At 45.6% G+C, this 21,567-nt stretch overlaps 1 protein-coding gene across 3 annotated transcripts in view; it reads left to right on the forward strand.

Annotated features, from left to right (window-relative positions):
- The window catches only part of SPIDR (scaffold protein involved in DNA repair), a 322,336-nt gene that overhangs the window by 106,253 nt on the left and 194,516 nt on the right, over positions 1 to 21,567 (forward strand). For all 3 annotated transcript variants that reach the window (XM_050941943.1, XM_050941945.1, XM_050941946.1), the window contains 2 exons: positions 2,387 to 2,643; positions 4,834 to 4,934. In XM_050941943.1, coding sequence (XP_050797900.1) covers positions 2,387 to 2,643; positions 4,834 to 4,934 — 358 coding nt within the window. The remainder of the gene's footprint in view (positions 1 to 2,386; positions 2,644 to 4,833; positions 4,935 to 21,567) is intronic.

Below are 21,567 nucleotides of genomic sequence, written 5' to 3' on the forward strand. Positions count from 1 at the left end.
TATGTTTAACTCCCATTAAATTCAATGGGTCTTAAGCACATCCTTAGAGTTAAGAACATGTTTAATTGCTTTCCTCATTTGGAATCTATGTGCACAAACTACTTCATGTGTGCAGCCCTTTTTTTGTTTTCGATGTGATGGATATTTTAGTCATTTATCTCAGTAAACTCAAATGTCTCCAAAAGCAAAAGAATATATCCAAGGGTTATCTAAAAATGAAGAACTGGCATACTAATTTATTACTGTGTGAAACCTTTTTATTTCTGGTTGCATTTCTAGGAGGAAAGGGTTGTCCTTAAAAAACCCACGCACCCCAAAAAACCACTGTTTGTATTTTAACAATGTTGATAGCCGTTGTGTTTAATATTAGCCCACTTTTTTAGGGGAAGGGGGGCTAAATACATTTTTTGCCATTCTTTTCCTCTCTGAGTAATTTTTAAAAGTCCTTCCAACTCCTTTTTGAAAGCATTCGGGTGTTCTTTGAACACTTACCACACATCTCATAATTTACACTAATCTTGTGTTGGAGAAAAATTTAGAGAACTTTTTAAAAAATACACAGTTAAACACAATGTTTTGTTGCAAATAATTAGATTAATTATTGACAGATGACACTGCTAGCTTCTTGAGAGGAGGCATTAACCTCAGTTATGATGGCACCAGTGATTTAAAGTCTTCATTAGAGATTTTGTCTGCCTTGCTGGCTCCATGGGGGAAAAGAGATTCTGTGGTCAAGGGCGCTGTTAACTGATGAAAATTTGACCTTGAGCAAGTCACTTACACGCTCTCTGTTTTTCAGTTCCCCTTCTGTAAAGTGAGGATACTACTTTCAAAGAGCCAAACAGGCTGATAATTGCAAAGATAATTCTGAGTCATGTATCTTGTATACACTGAGGAGTTCTTTTATCAAACTGTCCCAGTGTTGCAACAGTACTATTATGGCTCCACTGGCACTAGCCCCCAGCAATTTTACTATGGTGTCATGGAACCCATCTTAGAGCATTGATAGAGGCAGCAGATTTGTATAGTTTTTTGGTGGTGCCCAGAACCTGTCCAAGTCCTGCCCTGCCCCCACATCTGCCTAAGGCTTAGTGAGGGAGTTTGAGTGTGGGAGGGGTGCAGGCTCGAGAATGAAGTTTGGGTGCTGGGTGCAGGCTCTGGGCTGGGGCAGGGGGTTGGGATGCAGGAAGGGTTCAAGGTCTAGGAGGGAGTTTGGGTGCTGGGTGCAGAGTCTGGGCTGGGACAGGGGCTGGGGTACACGAGGGGGTTTGGGGTGCAGGCTCTGGGGGAGAGTTTGGGTGTGGGAGGGGTGTGGGCTCTGGGAGGGAATTTGGGTGCTGGGTATGGGATCTGGGCTGGGACGGTGAGCATTAAGGAGTGCAGGAGGGGGTTTGGGATGCTGGGTGCGGGCTCTGGAAGGGGGTTTTGTGCTGGGTGCAGTCTCTGGGCTGGGACACAGGATGGGGGGGTGGGGCATGTGGCTGGGCTGGGGAAGAGGCTTTGGGGAGCAGCAAGCATGTTGGACAGGGGACCAGAGAGGATGACTCCCCCCAGCCCTCTCCCTGCTGGCAGCAGCAAGCTCTGGCGGGGGAGGGGAAGTGGGGCCCCTCCTCGGCATGACACTAACCTAAGTCCCCGCCCCCAGCTGCTGCTCAGGAGGTCCAGCCAAGATAAGCCCCTGGAGTCAACTTGGAGTTGCCTGCCGAGGGACGGGGGGCTGCCATGTGCCTCCTCCCCTGCCCTCCACCCTCCGTCCGCAGGTGCAGCAGCCGCCTCAGCCTGCCCCAGCACCACTCCCTTGTAGCGGACCATGGCAGCGGCCGGCAAGGGAGCACAGCGCGGAGCTGCAGGAGGCAGCTGCCCAGGGCAGGCAGGGCCGGGAGAGGCCATGGAGACGGCAGGTGGGGCCGGGGGAGAGACCTGACCCTAAGCACTGGTGGAGCTGGGCCCCCCGGGCCCTGAATTTGCTGAAGCCCCAGCACCACGGGCCTATACAACTTGACACCCCCGAGCAGTGATGGTCGAATTTGAGGAAAACCTCAATGTAGACAAGGCCCATGAGTCAGCTTTAGTAGAAGGTTACAGGCCTTAATGTTCCATAACATCCTCTGCCATGAGATTTTGTATAGCAGTTTATAAAAACATTACTTAAAGGAATCCAGTCTATTCTCTGAGCTGGAAATGAGGAGTCCCAAGGGAACAAAGCTGACTTAACTCAGTATTTCAATATAGTCGGATAGTCAGTAAAGAGATCTTTAGATTGTTGGAGTCAACTATTTTCCCTAATTTGACAAACCTACATCCAAAAAATAAATCAGGCATACTCTTCTGTCAGTGTATGTTCAGACTTGATGCTCTATGTTTGTTCTTCTTTTCATATGTCCAGACAGTTTCTACAGAAATTTCTGAATATTCATCTGAGAGTGAAAACCTGGAAGAAGGCCAGGGGGACACAGAGTCTTCTAATTTTGGATTTAGCAAAAAGCTACAATCGAGTTCTGAAGCAGATCTGGCACAGGCGACAGGCAGATCTGCAAGTGACTGGCTAAAATCGGCACAGGCCTTTCTGCAGACACCTAAGAAACAATTAGATAAGACCTCAAGGACTCCAGAAGATTCTGCAAAGAAAAGGAAATTGCTGAGGTAGATTACAATTTTTTTTCAAGGAAAAACTTCAATTGAAAAAATCAGAATTAACCAACATTTATCAAAACCAGTAGAATCTGTTTATAAGATGAATTTTCTTTTTAAAGTTAAAATTTTAAAGAAGTCATCTTCTCTTAGGCATTAAAAAACTTACGTCTGTATACACAGAGAACTGGACTAGTCTTCCTACATTGCAGATTAAGTTAACAAAAGAACAGGTTCTGAGATATGATAGATGTCAAGCTTAGTGTTTAGCCACTGTGGAGCTGTAATAATCTGTCCAGAGTTTGGTAAAGGGGAATTTGCTGATGGAAGAAAGTGGAGAAGTCTACGAGGAGGTGAATTGCTGTCACTTTGGTTGCCTGTCTCTCTCTCTGGAATCTTCAGAGAGATTTTGTCATTTAAAGAATTACTAGATAACTGGGGACTAACGTTGTGCACTCCTTATTTGGCCGCCCAGCTTTATTCCAGAGTAGCCCTGCATAAATGATTTTTTCAGATGATCTTATTCTCAGATGGATAAATATGAAAACGCTTAAGTTAGAGGTGAAGAAAAATGCCCAAATAGTCCCACAATAGTCCTAAGGCAGCTTCATACACACTAGTCCAGTGGCTCTCAAAGTTTTTTTACTGGTGACCTGTAAGTGGGCACAGACTCACCCAGCAGCTCCTTCTGCTGGTCGTCCATGGGAATTAGCTCACCAGCCCTCTGAAGTGCCCTCTGCAGGCCAGTGTCCCGCTGTTGCTTGGCCCCCATGTCCCTCCTGGACCCCAGTGCCCCTTAATCTCAGGGTTCTGTCCCCCAGGCAGTACCCCCACACGTTCAGGTTCTGGGTCTCCCCACCCAGGGGAACCCCCACCTACTAACCCAACCTCACCTCAGTCTGGGCTACTGCCAGTCACCATCTAGCCCCACTCCCTGGGACAGACTGCAGTATAAGCCACTCATCACAGGCAATGGGATTTGGACCTGCTGTCTTCCTCTACCACTCAGTACCCTTTTAGGCCTTAAACCAGGCCTTGCAGCCTGGGGAGTTGCCAGCCAGGAGCTTCTCTGGCCTTTCCCCCGTTCTGCCTCACTCCCAGTACCTTTTCTGCCACGCCCTGCTTCCTCTCAGAACAGAGAGAGCCTTCTGAACTCCTGGCTGCCCTGACCCTTATAGGGCCAGCTGGGTCTGTTTGGGGCGTGTCCTCCAGCTGAGGCTGCCTCCCAATCAGCCCAGTTTTTCTCTAAACCCTCTCTCAGGGGTGGCTTTAAGGGCAGGAGTGAGTGTCTACCCCACTACATGATCCCTTTCACATAACAAGTCTCTGAGTGCAACACCCCCCTCTCCCTTATAAATTAAAAACACTTTAACACATTATAAATGCTGGAGGCAAAGCGGGGTTTGAGGTGGAGGTTGACAGCTCGTGGCCCCCCATGTAATAACCTCATGACCCTCTGAGGGGTCCCAACCCCCAGTTTGAGAACCCCTGCACTAGTCTATTTGTTCTTAAACTAGAAAACTGACCCCTTTGGGGTCAGTATCAAATGTATAGGAATTGCTTTGAAATTACCTTAAGTATGTATGTTTCAGATGCCACTGTTCCTTTGACCTTGAGAATGTTGAATTAATTTCTGTATGGACAGTTTTCAGGCCACTGAAATGCACACTTGATCCAGCTTGTGAAATGAATCCTGGGGTAAAGTGTGGGTAAAAGAATATTTTTGCAATCATTCGTTGCCAACGGGCAAGCAATTTTGAAAAAGTGGCTGTAAAGTGAACCCCAGGTGGAAGTTATGGATAAGGTGACATTCTTGGTGGGGCATTGCTCTTGACAGATGTGGACCTTTTCAAAATTGTCCTATATTTGTATCTGTTTTCTAATTTAAAAAAAAAAGTGGAAGTGCAGAGGGAGAATGGAATTACTTCCTTAAAATCATATTGGTGGTGGACTGAGGGACTTGAAATTTTGAATACCAGGATGATGAACATTTCTGTGTCTTGTTTATTGTACTAAACTCACATTTTATTGGGATTGTAGCCCAATCTGAATTGTCTGAGCAACTCTGTAGAGTGTAATTTTACAGTATGTCTCTGTCTCTGAGGGTCACAGAATAAATATTTCATCTGGCTTATGACTTGTTACTTGGCAAAACTGAATACTAATTTTTGGCTTAATTGAGCATTTCTTTATTCTCTGCAGGGGAGGGCTAGCAGAGAGGTTAAATCGGCTGCAGAACAGAGAGCGATCTGCCATTAGCTTTTGGCAACATCAATGTGTTTCAGAGTATAAAACCTCTTCAGGTAAGAACCATGTGTGTAGGCATGTTATAGGAAAGTATATATTTGTTACTTTTACATCTGTTCATTAGAAAAATACTTTATGTTGCCAAGTTTATTTTCTATATAGCAGTAGCTCTGAGTTGCAGCATGTGCACCATTGATATTCTGCAGAACGGCATCTCTTATCTAGCACACTCGGTATTCATAATGTCCCTGTCACTGAAGTACTTGAGTTCAAAAGGTGAAAATTTTCTGTGTATCTAGGGGTTTAAATGTTAGGAAATGCCAGAATTAAGATTGCATAGGAAATTTTAATTTACCCTCTTGCATGTATGCAGTTTTATGATACAGTCTCCAGTTACATGATCACATGCCTCTCTGAATCTTCAAAGAATGTAGCTGCCAAACTCTGAAGACTCTACTGATCGTGTATAAACTGTGATTGCTCAGAAGCTCATAAATTGCCTGAATTTGGGTGAATTTTCACAGGGACAACAAAGGGCACATCTCTTATATCAGAGCAACCCCACTTCAAAATTTCAAGTCTGTCTTGCAAAGGTTCGAAGTGCTAGAGCTTCTCAGCAACATGGCTGTGATTTTTTTTTATTTGATTTTTTTTATTTTGACATGGGCTGGACAACATATGTTTCCCTAATCTAATCTGGTTCTCAAAAATAGCTGACTTGTTTTAGCTGAAATTAAAAAATTCAACCTAAGTCAGATGCCCAGTATGGAAAATTTCAGCCTGAATGCTTAAAATTTTGCTTTGACAGTTAGGCAACCTTAATGTAACTGCCTGTAATATAAGAGTGTAATATTTTTCTTGTGCTGCTAACCGTAACACTTTTAGCTTTCATCTTACTGGAATTCAAGCTAAGAATCTCTTGCTGATCTCAGTGTAATGTTGGTAAACAAAGTGCCAGCTCTGGCCAAGGCTGTAGACAGTAGCTAAGAACTGACAACTCGTAGCTGGAAACAAAACCAGTTCACCTGTATGTTAGTTTTGTTCAAAATAGGTATTAGTCTTATAAGAATGTATTTAGTGTTTAGATTCTGTGAAATGCTTGTCAATTGCCTCATACATTAATCTCACTTGTAATGTCTATGTTCCGTGCGATAAAGTTTGTTTTACGATTGTAAAAATGCCTGCTCTGAAATTGTGAACTCAGACAGGAAGAGTCACTCCCGCTACCCATCCAAGAAGACTATCAAATATTAAGAAGGCCATGGTAGGACACAAGCTTTGTTGATTGCCCCGTCCACCCATGGAGAAGTACGTGCAGAAGGCCTTGTGCCATCCCATTGAATGCTGGAAGAGGGAAATAAAAATTACTAGCATGAAGATTTTTCTTCTCTTTGCTGTTTGGAATCTCACGAGGGCAGGAGCTAAGAAACAAAAAGCAGAGATCACTAGGGTTGTCCTGGGTTAAGCCCTAAAAAGATGTTCGGTGTTGACAGATTACTACATCTGTCACTTTTTGAATCACAGACTTAAACTCATTTGCATATATATGCTTGCCTGCTTTAGCCTGTAAATAACTCTTTCTTCTTTTTCTTATTTAATAAACCTTTAGTTAATTTATTACAAATTTGGCTGTAGGCATTGTACCTTAGATCTCATCTCAAAGACAGATTGATCTGGGGTAAGTGTCTGGTCTCTTGGGACTGGGAGCAACCTGAATATTTTGTGATTTTTGGTGTAAGTGATCTTTTATCACTAAATCTAGCTTGCCTGTGGCAAGATAGACTGGAGAGCCCAAGGGACTGTCTTTGACTCCATGGTAAGACTGGTACAGTGAGATAGGAATTCACATTTGTTACTGGGTTGGTGTAATCTAATTATGGAACATACCACCAATTTGGGGTGTCTACCCTGCTTTTGACAGTCTGCCCTGAAGTTGGTACTCTTGGCTATGAGCTGCTCCAGGCAGCATGATACTCAGCCTTCCGAGTTTTCTTTGTTCTGATAATATTTCTAAAATGCAGGATTGTTTCTGACTCTCATGCAGCTCTTGTCTCTGCTTCTGTTGCTAAAGGCAGACACAAAAGAGACAGATAGCACAGTGATCAGTGTGAGGAGAAGCAGCTTAGTTGTTAAAGATCTGTTAAGTCATTTTGGATGCTCTATATTGTATGTTCACATAGACCAGAAATTCAGTGATAAGGAAGGAGGGAGGAATTCCCAATGAGATTAATCCATGTGATTTTAGGAGAAATGTTTCCAGAAGACTGACCCCCTCATGGCATTTTATGTTGCAAAAACTGAAGCTTTCATTTTGCTATTATCTTGCATGTTGTGTCAACCTCCATGTCATCCAATGAAATCTTTCTTTTTGGCTTTATTCTTTAAAAATTCCTTTGTTTTGCTGACCTCCTTTCTGTTGCAGAGCTTAATTATATGTAACCAGTGTGGTTTGGCTGCCTCTCTGTAGCAGAGCTGAGTTTCTGCTTCAGAAAACAGCGCCCCCTTGAAGCATATGTTTTGTTGTCTTTCAGACAGTAAATTGAGACTCCATAGCAGCTTGGAATGTCTGTGAGTTTCCTGGGCTGTGCCTCAACAGAGCCTACACCTTATTCTGTAGAGAGAAATATCTCCATTTTAGCACCTGTGGAATGGTGCATCATGTACTCCATAGTTAGCCTCTACCTCAAAAAGGGGCAACTATGACTATATTACATCGGATTGCTGTATATAGCTGTTGGTCTTTTGGAAGATTTTTCAAGTGTAAGAGGAGGGAGTTGTGATACTCTGTACCTCGGGGGGACACCTTGCACCCCCATGTTCATCCTTATAATATGTTTGTGTGGTATCCAATGCAAAGTTTGTCATGGGGTGTCTTTGAAAGGCTCATGCTGCACTGAGCATTGTTGTTTTAGTAATGTTATAGGTTGCATTTTCATATATATAATTATGAGGCAGAAAATGTGTCCCCATGGCTGAAAAAAAGCCTGAGCAAAACTCTCCAGGAGCAGAGGGGCAGTTCACACTTCATCAGGGAATGTATGGGACAAACCCAGCCCAGCCTCACAGGAACAAAGGACAGTGGCCTAGGCAGCAACAAAGGATCTGTTGGACTCTTGAGTGAGTCACCCACTCTTCCCATGCTCAGTTTGGGACTACGATGAGGTAATGCCCACGTGACTCTGAAGGTGGGAGGGCAAAACCAAGAGGGAAGAAAGAACTTGATTAAAAGGGAGACACATTTGCCATGCTCTCTCTCTTCCACCTCCATCTACAGACACCACTATCATGCGACTGAAAGGCCAATCAAAGGGGAGAGCCTGGCTGAAGGGCAACCAGCCAGCCTGTGGTGAGAAGCATCTAAGTTTGTAAGGGCACTGAAAATGTTAAGATCGGCTTAGAATGCATTTTGCTTTTATTTCATTTAACCAAATCTGACTTGTTCTGCTTTGACTTATAATCACTTAAAATCTATACTTCACACCCCTCATCCCGGTCCCACCCCAGAGCCCTCACTCCTGCGCACTTCAACCCACTGCCTCAGCCCGGAACCCCCTCTCGCACCCTGAACTCCTCATTTCTGGGCCCACTCCAGAGCCTACACCCCCAGCCGGAGCCCTCACCCCTCTTGCACCCCAACCCTCTGAGCCAACCTGGTGAAAATGAATGAGAGTGAGGAGAGTGAGTGACCGGGGGGGAGGGGGGAATGGAGTGAATGGGAGCGGGGCCTTGGAGGAGGGGCGGGGTAGGGGGCTGGACAAGGGTGTTCAGTGTTTGCGAGTAGAAAGTTGGCAACCCTATGGCAGAGGGGGAGCGCATAACTAGTGAACCTCTGGGTGCCCCACTATGGGAATGCAAATGTCAATTGTGAACAATTTTAAAGAGAGGTTGTTGTATAAATAACTTCATTGGGTTCTTCTTGGCTCCATTTCAGTCAGAGAGAGAGAACAAGGCTAAGATAACCCACTTACCCTGTTAGTAGAAGGTGTAATGAGAGAGAAGAGACAGAGGCCTGGTCTACACTACGCGTTTATACCAAATTTAGCAGCGTTAATCCGATTTAACCCTGCACCCGTCCACACAACAAAGCCCTTTATATCGATATAAAGGGCTCTTAAAACCGATTTATGTACTCCTCCCTGACCAGGGGAGTAGCGCTGAAATCGGTATTGCCATATCGGATTAGGGTTAGTGTGGCTGCAATTCGATGGTATTGGCCTCCAGGCAGTATCCTACAGTGCACCATTGTGACCGCTCTGGAAAGCCGTCTGAACTCGGATGCGCTGGCCAGGTAGACAGGAAAAGCCCCGTGAACTTCTGAATTTCATTTCCTGTTTGGCCAGCATGGAGAGCTCACCAGCACAGGTGACCACGCAGAGCTCATCAGCACAAGTAACAATGCAGTCTCCAGAGAATCAAAAAAGAGCTCCAGCATGGACTGCATGGGAGGTACTGGATCTGATCGCTATATGGGGAGAGGATTCCGTGCTAACAGAACTCCGTTCCAAAAGACGAAATGAAAAAACATTTGAAAAAATTTCCAAGGCCATGATGCAGAGAGGCCACACCAGGGACTCAGTACACTGCTGTGTGAAAGTTAAGGAGCTCAGACAAGTCTACCAGAAAACCAGAGAAGCAAACGGAAGGTCGGGGGCAGGGCCGAAAACATGCCGCTTCTACGTTGAGCTGCATGCAATTCTGGGGGAGTCCGCCCCCCCTGTCCGTGGATTTCGAGGTGGGGGTAATCTTAGCCATGGCTGAGGATTCTGCAGACGGGGATAATGAGGAGGAGGAAGAGGAGGACGAGCTTGCAGAGAGCACACAGCACTCTGTTCTCCCCAACAGCCAGGAGCTTTTTCTCACCCTGACGGAATTACCCTCCCAGCCCTCCCAAGCCACTATCCCAGACAAGGAAGCCATGGAAGGGACCTCTGGTGAGTGTACCTTTTGGTAAATATAAAACATGGTTTAAAAGCAAGCATTTTTTAATGATTAATTTGCCCTGAGGACTTGGGATGCATTCGCGGCCAGTAAAGTTACTGGAAAAGTCTGTTAACATGTCTGGGGATGGAGTGGAAATCCTCCAGGGACATCTCCGTGAAGCTCTCCTGGAGGTACTCCAAAAGCCTTTGCAGAAGGTTTCTGGGCAGGGCAGCCTTATTCCGTCCTCCATGGTAGGACACTTGACCACACCATGCATGTAGCAAGTAATCTGGTATCATTGCATGACAAAGCCTAGCTGCGTATGGTCCCGGTGATTGCTGGCATTCAAGCAACATCCTTTATCTCGCTGTGTTGTCCTCAGGAGAGTGATATCGTTCATGGTAACCTGGTTGAAATTCAGGAATTTAATTAAGGGGACAGAGATGTCCATTCCTACTGGGCTGTTTGCCTGTGGCTTAAAAGAAATTCTTCCTTGCATTTAGCCAAGCAGAGGGAAGGGGGGCGTGATTGGCGCTGAGCTTTTTTGCGTTTGGTTAGCAGGGATCTTCCCTGCTACCAGCCACGCAGTGGAGGGGGAAGGGGGTGTTTAGCAGTGATCTTCCATGATACCAACCGCGCGGTGGGGGGCGGGTAAAGCGATCATCCCAGATAATTGGATTGGGGGGGTGGTTTCTGCTGCTGCACGTTAACAGGAAAGAAGCAGCACTCAACGGGCTTTGCTTGCTATTTGGGAAAGGAGGGTGCTGGGTATATGAAGGCTGCAGAAGACGAAAGACAATGGCTTACCATGCAAGCTGAATTCTGCTGCCCAGATCAGCGTCTGTGAGATCTCTAACACCAGAGCCACAGGCACTCAATATTAAGGTGCAAAATGCGACCTTGTAGTGAAATCACATGTGCTATGTAAGGTGAATAGTATTGTTCACTGTGAAAGAGTATAAGCATTGTTCTGTAACATGTATCTTTTTAAATACTTCTCTCCCTTTTTTCCCTCCGTCATGCAGCTGCAAATTTTTCAAGCCTCCTTTCTCCATCCCGAAGGCTATCTCAGATAAGGTGGCGGAAAAAAAAGACGCGAGACGAAATGTTCTCGAAAATCATTGAAGTGACTCACGATGAAAGAGCTCATCTGAATGAGTCTAAGGACATGGTATCAAAGTACAGGAAAGATGTCAGTGACCATGAGGACAGGAGAGACGAATGTGAGGTGAGGAGAGATGCTCGAGATGAGAGGTGGCGGCAGGAAGATCAGCGATGGCAGGATGCAACGCTGGGGCTGCTGTGCGATCAGACTGACATGCTCCGGCGTATGGTGTAGCTTCAGGAACGGCAGCAGAATCTTAGAGTGCCGCTGCAGCCCCTGTATAACCACCCTCCCCCCTCACCATGTTCCTTAGCCTCCTCACCAACCAGACAAGTAAGAACGCGTGGGGGGAGGCTCCTTGTACCCGCTCACTCCACCCCAGTGGATAGCCCAAGCAAAAGGCTGTCATTATTATGAAATTTTTTTAGTGGCCTTTTCGTTCCCTCCTATCCTCCTCCCAAACCCCACCCAGGCTACATTGTCAGTTCTCTCCCTCTTTTTATAATTAATTAATGAAGAATACATGATTTTTAAACAATAGTGACTTTATTTCCTTAGAAAGCAAACTGTGTTCGAAGTCGGGGGGAGGTGGCTTACAGGGAATGAGTCAATCAAGGAGTGGTGGGTTTCATCAAGGAGAAACAAACACAACAGTCACACTGTACCCTGGCCAGTGATGAAACTGATTTTCAAAGCTTCTCTAACGCGCACCGCTTCCTGGTGTGCTCTTCTAATCGCCCTGGTGTCTGGCTACGCGTAATCAGCGGCCAGATGATTCGCCTCAGCCTCCCACCCCACCATAAAGGTCTCTCCCTTACTCTCACAGAGATTGTGGAGCACACAGCAAGCAGCAATAACAATGAGGACATTGGTTTGGCTGAGGTCTGAGCAAGTCAGTAATGTGCACCAGCGCGCCTTTAAACGGCCAAATGCACATTCTACCACCATTCTGCACTTGCTCAGCCTGTAGTTGAACAGCTCCTGACTACTGTCCAGGCTGCCTGTGTATGGCTTCATGAGCCATGGCATCAAGGGGTAGGCTGGATCCCCCAGGATAACTACAGACATTTCAATGTCCTCAACTGTTGTTTTCTGGTCTGGGAAATAATTCCCTTGCTGCAGCCGTTGAAACAGAGTAGTGTTCCTGAAGATGCGAGCGTCATGAACCCTTCCTGGCCATCCCACGTGGATATTAGTGAAACGTCCCTTATGATCCACCAGTGCTTGCAGCACCATTGAAAAGTACCCCTTGCGGTTTATGTACTGGGTGCCCTGGTACTCCAGTGCCAAGATAGGGATATGGGTTCCATCTATCGCCTCACCACAGTTAGGGAATCCCATTGCAGCAAAGCCATCCACTATGACCTGCACATTTCCCAGAGTCACAATCTTTCATAACAGCAGCCCCCACAGTAGATTTTCCCACTCCAAATTGATTCCCGGTTGACCAGTAGCTGTCTGGCATTGCAAACTCCCAGAGGGCTATTGCCACTCGCTTCTCAACTGTGAGGGCTGCTCTCATCTTGGTATTCTGGCGTTTCAGGGCAGGGGCAAGCAAGTCACAAAGTTCCATGAAAGTGCCCTTACGCATGCGAAAGTTCCCAGCCACTGGGAATCGTCCCACACCTGCCACACTATGTGGTCCCACCAGTCTGTGCTTGTTTCTCAGGCCCAAAATCAGTGTTCCATGGCTAGAACCTGCCTCATTACCATCAGGATCTCCAACGCGCCGGGGCCCGCAGTTTGAGAGAATTCTGTGTCCATGTCCTCATCACTCTCATTGCCGCTCTGCCGTAGCCGCCGCCTCCTCGCCTTGCTTTGCAGGTCCCAGTTCAGCATAGACTGCACGAGAATGCGCGAGGTCTTTAAAACGTCCATGACTGCTGTCTTGAGCTCAGCAGGGTCCATGCTTACCTTGGTATGGCGTCTGCACAGTTCACCCAGAAAAAAAGGGGTGGAACAGTTGTCTGCCGCTGCTTTCATGAAGGGAGGGGTGAGGCTGTACCCAGAAGCACCAGCAACAATGTTTTTTTTGCCCCATCAGGCACTGGGATCTCAACCCAGAATTCCAGTGGGCAGGGGAGACTGCGGGAACTATGGGATAGCTACGGGATAGCTACCCACAGTGCAACGCTCCAGAAATCGACGCTAGCCTCGGTACATGGACACATACCACCAAATTACTGTGCTTAGTGTTGCCGCGTGCATTTGACTTTATACAATGTGTTTTAAAAAAAAGGTTTATGTTAAATCGGAATAATCCCGTAGTGTAGACAACATCCAGAGTTCCTCCAACATTTCTCCACAATGATGATTTGACTGGCTCCTCGCCCCCAAATGTAATAGAGACTGGGGTGAGGAGTTTTTTCACCAACAGAATACCAATGTTTTAGGTGTGAGGTATACATGAAGGCACTGTAGTGATTGGGGAAGGGCAAGAACCTTCCCCTGACAATATAATATATTTTCTTTTGTTCTTGGGTTTGTGTTTTTATAGCCATCTGGCCCATCTATGTAGATGTGGTTGTTAAGGTTTCATAATCCCTTAGACTTCTTATCCCTTGGTGGGTGAAATAGGTAGTTCCAAGAATCTGAAGTCACTGAGTGCAAGAGTCTGTGAGGTCATTTATACACACCTTTTTCCTCCTCATTCAGCTCTGTATCTTGCAAACCAGAAATGTCATTGGAGCAAGGGGGAGTCTTTGGCAGCTGAGCTTTGTACTGACTAGGTCTGCCTGTTGCAGAGGAAGCATCTGCAATTTCTGAGGGGCTTGCATGATGTGGAAGGCAACAGCTATGTTGTGCTGGATTATGTTGGGAAGAATCTCTTCTTCATAGCAGGGGATACATATGGTATTAGGGGATTGTGTGCTGTAGATTTTAAGAATGAAAACGCTGAAGCTTTGTACAATATACATTTTATTTATCTGAGGGTTGTTTTCTTTTTCTGCAATCATTACAAGAGGCTTAATACATTGCTATGTTGCATATTTAGCATTTCTAATACAAAAAAAGGACTAGATGGTCATAACTATTTATGCAAGCTCTATGGCTTTGAGACAGAGGACAGAAATAACAAGGACTTCAGGATGTGTGTTTTGGGGTTGTGGGAACTTCCAGTTGCATGGGTTTATTAATGAGAAACTACTTTACTCCAGAGTTACAACCCAAACTTCTTTTGGGTGGGCAGGTCTGTGGCAGGGCAGGCATTCAATATGACACAGGAACAGAAAAACTAGCAGAGGAGCATAGTTGTGAAAGCCCTTGAGACAAGGACAAGAGGTGTAAACTTTATGCAGTTGAAAGAGGTAGTGCAGTTTTGAAGGAACTGCACATTGACATAGTCATGGTACTAAGCCAGTGTGCATAAGGGAACTTGTAGTCCGAACTACCAGAGACCACATGGATAGTTAGTGTGCAACATGCTGGTCTGTGCTAGAATTTAAACCCTATCTGGAGTGCGCTAATGCATTGTGTAGACAAGCCCTAAGAATATGAAAATCTGTAAGAGTTTGAGCTTCACTTGCTTGTTCATTCTATCCTAGTCTAGATTTCTTTTAATAGCTACTTAAGAGTTAATACTATACATTATTATTTTAGACCTACAGAGGAATGGCAAAGGGCCACATTTCTGTTTGTATCCTCTTTTACTAGCCAAATGTCTGAACTTGTTGCAGTGTTGAAAACAAAACCAAATGTAAATTTGCTCCTTCTTTGAGTTGCTGGTCCCTACGTGTATTCGCGTGGATAAATGTGCACTCAGTGTGCCCAGAGCCAGAGAATTTTGAAAGCAGTGTCTGTTGGTCCACACTTGTTTCTGACCAAGGTGATAAAAGGCAGGGGAGACCGACCTCCTCTCCATTTCTGACTCACTGCCTTGTAGTCTAGGTCAGAACCTCCAGTGTCCAAAGCTTTGACTTTCTTATCTGTTGTCAGAGTTCCTCCATAAGAACGGCTGTACCGGGTCAGACCAAAGGTCCATCTAGCCCAGTATCTGTCTGCCAACAGTGGCCAATGCCAGGTGCCCCAAGGGGAGTGAACCTAACAGGCAATGATCAAGTGATCTCTCTCCTGCCATCCATCTCCATCCTCTGACAAACAGAGGCTAGGGACACCATTCCTTGCCCATCCTGGCTAATAACCATTTATGGACTTAACCTCCAGGAATTTATCCAGTTCTCTTTTAAATGCTGTTATAGTCCTAGCCTTCACAACCTCCTCAGGTAAGGAGTTCCACAAGTTGACTGTGCACTGCGTGAAGAAGAACTTCCTTTTATTTGTTTTAAAACCTGCTGCCTATTAATTTCATTTGGTGACCCCTAGTTCTTGTATTATGAGAATAAGTAAATAACTTTTCCTTATCCACTTTTTCCACATCACTCATGATTTTATATACCTCTATTATATCCCCCCTTAGTCTCCTCTTTTCCAAGCTGAAGAGTCCTAGCCTCTTTAATCTTTCCTCATATGGGACCCTCTCCAAACCCCTAATCATTTTAGTTGCCTTTTTCTGAACCTTTTCTAGTGCCAGTATATCTTTTTTGAGGTGAGGAGACCATATCTGTACACAATATTTGAGATGTGAGCGTACCATGGATTTATATCAGGGCAATAATTTGCCCGGTACTGATGTTAGACTTACCAGTCTGTATTTGCCGGGATCACCTCTAGAGCCCTTTTTAAATGTTGGTGTTACATTAGCTAACTTCCAGTCATTGGGTACCGAAGCTGATTTAAAGGACAGGTTACGAATCTTAGTTAAGAGTTCCACAACTTCACATTTGAGTTCTTTCAGAACTCTTGAGTGAATGCCATCTGGTCCCGGTGACTTGTTAATGTTGAGTTTATCAATTAATTCCAAGACCACCTCTAGTGACACTTCAATCTGTGACAGTTCCTCAGATTTGTCACCTACAAAAGCCAGCTCAGGTTTGGGAATCTCCCTAACATCCTCAGCCATGAAGACTGAAGCAAAGAATCCATTTAGTTTCTCCGCAATGACTTTGTCACCTTTAAGCGCTCCTTTTGTATCTCGATCATCAAGGGGTCCTATTGGTTGTTTAGCAGGCTTCCTGCTTCTGATGTACTTAAAAAAACATTTTGTTATTACCTTTGGAGTTTTTGGCTAGCTGTTCTTCAAACGCCTCTTTGGCTTTTCTTATTATACTCTTGCACTTAATTTGGCAGTGTTTATGCTTCTTCCTATTTGCTTCACTAGGATTTGACTTCCACTTTTTAATGGAAGTCTTTTTCTCTCACTGCTTCTTTTACATGGTTGTTAAGCCACAGTGGCTCTTTTTTAGTTGTTTTACTGTGTTTCTTAATTTGGGGTATACATTGATGTTGGGCCTCTATTATGGTGTCTTTAAAAAGCGCCCATGCAGCTTGCAGGGATTTCACTTTAGTCACTGTTCCTTTTAACTTCTGTTTAACTAACCCTCTCATTTTTGCATAGTTCCCCCTTTTGAAATTAAATGCCACAGTGTTGGGCTGTTGAGATGTTTTTCCCCCCACAGGGATGTTGAATGCTATGGTATTATGGTCACTATTTCCAAGCGGTCCGGCTACAGTTACCTCTTGGACCAGCTCCTGCGCTCCACTCATGATTAAATCTAGAGTTGCCTCTCCCCTTGTGGGTTCCCGTACCAGCTGCTCCATGAAGCAGTCATTTAAAGTATCAAGAAATGTTATCTCTGCATTTCGTCCTGAAGTGAAATGTTCCCAGTCAATATGGGGATAATTGAAATCCCCCACTATTATTGAGTTCTTAATTTTGATAGCCTCTCTAATTTCCCTTAGCATTTCATCATCACTATTACTGTCCTGGTCAGGTGGCTGATAATAGATCCCTAATGTTATATTTTTATTAGAGCATGAAATTTCTATCCATAGAGATTCTATGGAATATGTGGATTCCCTTAAGATTTTTACTTCATTTGAATCTACATTTTCTTTCACATATAGTGCCACTTCCTCTCCCCCCCCCCGCATGACCTGTTCTATCCTTCCGATATATTTTGTACCCCAGAATGATTGTGTCCCATTGATTGCTCTCAGTCCACCAGGTTTCTGTGATGCCTATTATATCAATATCCTCCTTTGTCACAAGGCAGTCTGGTTCACCCATCTTATTATTTAGACTTCTAGCATTTGTGTACAAGCACTTTAAAAACTTGTCCTTGTTTATTTGTCTGCCCTTATCTGATGTGCCAGATTGTTTTTTATGTGACTGTTTATCATCTGATCTGGCCCTTATATTATCCTCTTCCATCCTCTGCTCCTGACTATAACCTGGAGATTCTCTATCATTAGACTATCCTCTTAGAGAAGTCTCTATCCGATCCACATGCTCCTCTGCAGCAGTCGGCTTCCCCCATCTCCTAGTTTAAAAACTGCTCTACAACCTTTTTAATGTTTAGTGCCAGCAGTCTGGTTCCATTTTGGTTTAGATAGAGTCCATCTCTTCTGTATAGGCTCCCCCCATCCCAAAAGTTTCCCGAATGCTAATGAATGTAAACCCCTCCTCTCTACACTGTCTTCTAATCCACGCACTGAGACTCTGAAGCTCTGCCTGCCTACCTGGCCCTGAGTGTGGAACTGGGAGCATTTCTGATAATGCCACCATAGAGGTCCTGGATTTCAGTCTCTTCCCTAGCAGCCTAAATTTGGCCTCCAGGACGTCTCTCCTAGCCTTCCATATGTCATTGGTACCTTCATGTACCACGACCACCAGCTCCTCCCGAGCACTACACATAAATCTGTCTAGATGCCGTGAGAGATCCGCAACCTTTGCACCAGGCAAGGAAGTCACCATACGGTTCTCCCGGTCATCACAAACCCAACTATCTACGTTTCTAATGATCGAATCTCCCATTACTAATACCTGCCTTTTCCTAGCAACTGGAGTTCCCTCCCTCAGAGAGGTAACCTCAATGCGAGAGGCAACCCCAGCACCATCTGGAAGGAGGGTCCCAACTATGGGAAGGTTTCCCTCTGCTCCCATTGACTGCTCTGCTTCCCTGGGCCTTTCATCCTCCTCAACAACACAGGGGCTGTCTGACCAGAGGTGAGACTTTTCTACAGTGTCCCAGAAAGCCTCATCAACATGCCTCTCTTAGTTCCTCCAGTTCCGCCACCCTGGCCTCCAAAGTCCGTACGTGGTCTCTGAGGGCCAGGAGCTCCTTGCACCGAATGCACACATACACCACCTGCCCACAGGGCAGTTAATCATACATGCTACACTCAGTGCAATAAACTGGATAGCCCCCACTCTGCAGCTGGGCTTCTGCCTGCATTGTCTCCTAGTTAATGAAAGGATTGTTTAAAGCAAGAAGTTTTGAATGTAGTTTGGTTTATAGCTCTTAAGGGGACTAAAGGGGCACAAATATAACTGACAAGGGACCCCTGCTCCCTTCCCACTCCCCTTCCACACTCCCTTGCGAAACTCCCTGTTAGCAGCCCCCGTCGCAAAGCTCCCTGGTCACTTGTGCGCAACTTTATAAAGCCTTAGCCTGAGTGAATGCCCCACCCACTGATTAGGGCTCAGCCAATTACCAGAGGCTTCTAGCTTTCAAACCTTCCTTTGACGCTCACAGCCTCCAACTGCCAGCCACAGCACACGGTCCTTCAAACAACTAAACAGACTGACAAACACAAGCTCAGCACACAGCAAGTAACCCCCAAACACAAACAAACACACACTACAGACATTCACTTACCCCACAGATGCTGTATTTTCTCCTCCTTCACCTCGAGAATTCCTTTGCGAATCTCCCTGTTAGCAGCCCCTGGTCCCCACTCTGAACTCTGGGGTACAGATGTGGGAACCCGCATGAAAGACCCCCTAGGTTTATTTTTACCAGCTTAGGTTAAAAACTTCCCAAGGCACAAATTCCTTTCTAGCCTTAGTATCGCTGCCACCACCAAGTGATTTAAACAAGCATTTAGGGATGGCCTCTTGGACCCCTACCTTCCCCAAATATCCCCCCGAACTCCTACACCCCCTTTCCTGGGAAGGCTATCCTCACCAATTGGTATAGGTGAACACAGTCCCAAACCCTTCGATCTTAAGAACAATGACAAATCAATCAGGTTCTTAAAAGAAGAATTTTAATTAAAGAAAAGGTAAAAGAATCACCTCTGTAAATAACAAAAGACTCAAGAACACAGAGGATTTCCTCTCTAGGCAAAACCTTAGTTACAAAAACAGGGATAAACCTCCCTCTTAGCACAGGGAAAATTTACAAGCTAAAACAAAAGGTAATCTAACGCATTTCTTTTCTGCTGTTATTTACTATTTCTGCAAGACTAGATGCTTAGTTCAGATATACTTAAGAAGATGCAACTTCCCTGCCTGCTTTCTTGGGTGGCTCTGAGAGACACAGAGCAAAACCTTCCTCCACAGATTTGAAAGTATCTTCTCCTCTTATTGGTCCTTTTGGTCAGGTATCACCCAAGTTATCTAAGCTTCTTAACCCTTTACAGGTAAAAGAGGAATTAACCCTTTATAGCAGGGGTTGGCAACCTTTCAGAAGTGGTGTGCCGAGTCTTCAATTATTCACTATAATTTAAGGTTTCGCGTGCCGGTAATACATTTTAGCCTTTTTAGAAGGTTTCTTTCTAGAAGTCTATAATATATAACTAAATTATTGTTGTCTGTAAAGTAAATAAGGTTTCAAAATGTTTAAAAAACTTAATTTAAAATTAAATTAAAATGCAGAGCCCCCCGAACTGGTGGCCAGGATCTGGGTAGTGTGAGTGCCACTGAAAATCGGCTCACGTGCCGCCTTCGGCACACGTGTCATAGGTTGCCTACCCCTGCTTTACAGGGTAAAGAGGGATTTTATGCTACCCTTAGCTGTATGTTTGACATCTGTAAAAATATATTTTGATATCTGTATTTTGCTCTGGTATAAGGTGTCTGATCTTCCCCCTCCTCTTGAGGTGAGAGCGCAATTCCACAAGAGCACAAGCATTGCTTCATGATGTGTCACTTCTTGATATTTGTAAGGCAGTACTTGGAGCTCAGTCCACATGTTTTTTAGACACTATGCTTTGGTACAGGATTACTCTGCTGATGCATCTTTTGGAACAGCAGTCCCTCATTTGGCTCTGCTGTCTATGACCTTGGACCCTACTCCTATTCGAGTACTGTTTGTCAGTCACCCACAGTGGAACCAGCATTGGAAGAAGAAGAGAAAGTTATTTACAGTAGTGTGGTCCCCATCTGTATTTCATTATCTGTCCTCCTTCCCCTCTGCTTTGGATCTTCCCTATTTTGCAGTGGAGAAGGAACTGTAGAGGCAGTCAGTCTGCCCCACATTTTATCTTCCCGGTTGAAGGCATGAGGTGAACCAGGGCGTATGTGTGGAGCAGTGGACGCTGCTTTGAAAATTCTCCAGGTGCATGTACTCCCACAGTTCAAAAGGGATAGGGACACCACATCTCAGAAAAGAACCTACTGTCGTCTCTCACCTGGTGGCAAGATCCCGCGTCAGTGCTGGAAGGAGTCCCCTTCGCAGCCCCAGTATCGTTGGTGACTCTTGCTTCTGACGCTTTGGACCTAGGATGGGGAGCCCACCTGGGAGATCTCAGTATGTAAGATCATTGGTCCAGTTATGATCAATCCCTGCACATCAGTGTCAGGGGACTCAGGGTGGTTCACCTAGCCTGTGAAGCCTTTCTGCTCACATACATGGCATGGTGGTTCAGGTCCTGAGGGACAACATGGCCACTGTTTTCTATATCAACAGGCAGGGCAGAGCCAGGTCGTCTGCCCTCTGCCTAGAAGTCCTCCAACTCTGGAACTTCTGTCTGCAGCATGACATTCATCTTGTAGCTGCTCACCACACAGGGGCCAAGAATTCTTGGACAGATCGCCTCAGCAGGACATTCTCGTCTCGCCACAAGTGGTCCCTTCATCCGGAGGTGGTCAGTTCTGTCTTCCACAAGTGGGGATCTACCCAGGTGGACCTATTCACATCCAGGCAGAACAAAAAAGTCATGTTTTCTGCTTGTTTCAGGGCATGGACAGAGGATCCCTGTCAGATGCCTTCCTGCTCCCGTGGTTGGGGGCTCTGATGTACACCTTCCCTCCCATGCTGCCCATGGTCCTCATGAAGATCAAACAGGACAGGGTGAAGGTCATCCTCATAGTGCCGGTCTGGCTGTACCAACACTGGTTCAGCACTCTGCTGTACCTCTCTGTGGCGACTCCATTCCAGCTGCCATTCAGGGTAGATCTGTTGTTCCAGAACCACGACAGTCTTCTGCACCTGAACCTGCACCTGGCGGCACTACATCTGACAGCTTGGTTGCTGTGTGGCTAAATGCACAGTGTGGCCAAGGTCCATCGAGTCCCATTGGGAAGTAGAAAGCCTCTCCCAGAGCGACCTACCTGGCCAAATAGAAGCAGTCCACCTGCTGGAGAGTGGATAAGGGAGTCCGTCCCGAGTGAGCTTCATTGCAACTTATTCTAGGCTACCTCCTGCATCTCATGCTCCAGGGCTTGTCACTCTCATTGATCAAGGTCCATCTAGAGGCCATATCAGCCTTCCACCCGTGGCTCGAGGATAGGTCGGTTTTCTCTCAGGATATCATGGCCAGATTCCTTAAGGGGCTGGAGTTCCTCTACCCAGATATCAGGGATCCTGTTCCTCCATGGG

This window comes from Gopherus flavomarginatus, chromosome 2 (assembly GCF_025201925.1).
Source record: "Gopherus flavomarginatus isolate rGopFla2 chromosome 2, rGopFla2.mat.asm, whole genome shotgun sequence".
NCBI classification, from domain to species: domain Eukaryota; kingdom Metazoa; phylum Chordata; order Testudines; family Testudinidae; genus Gopherus; species Gopherus flavomarginatus.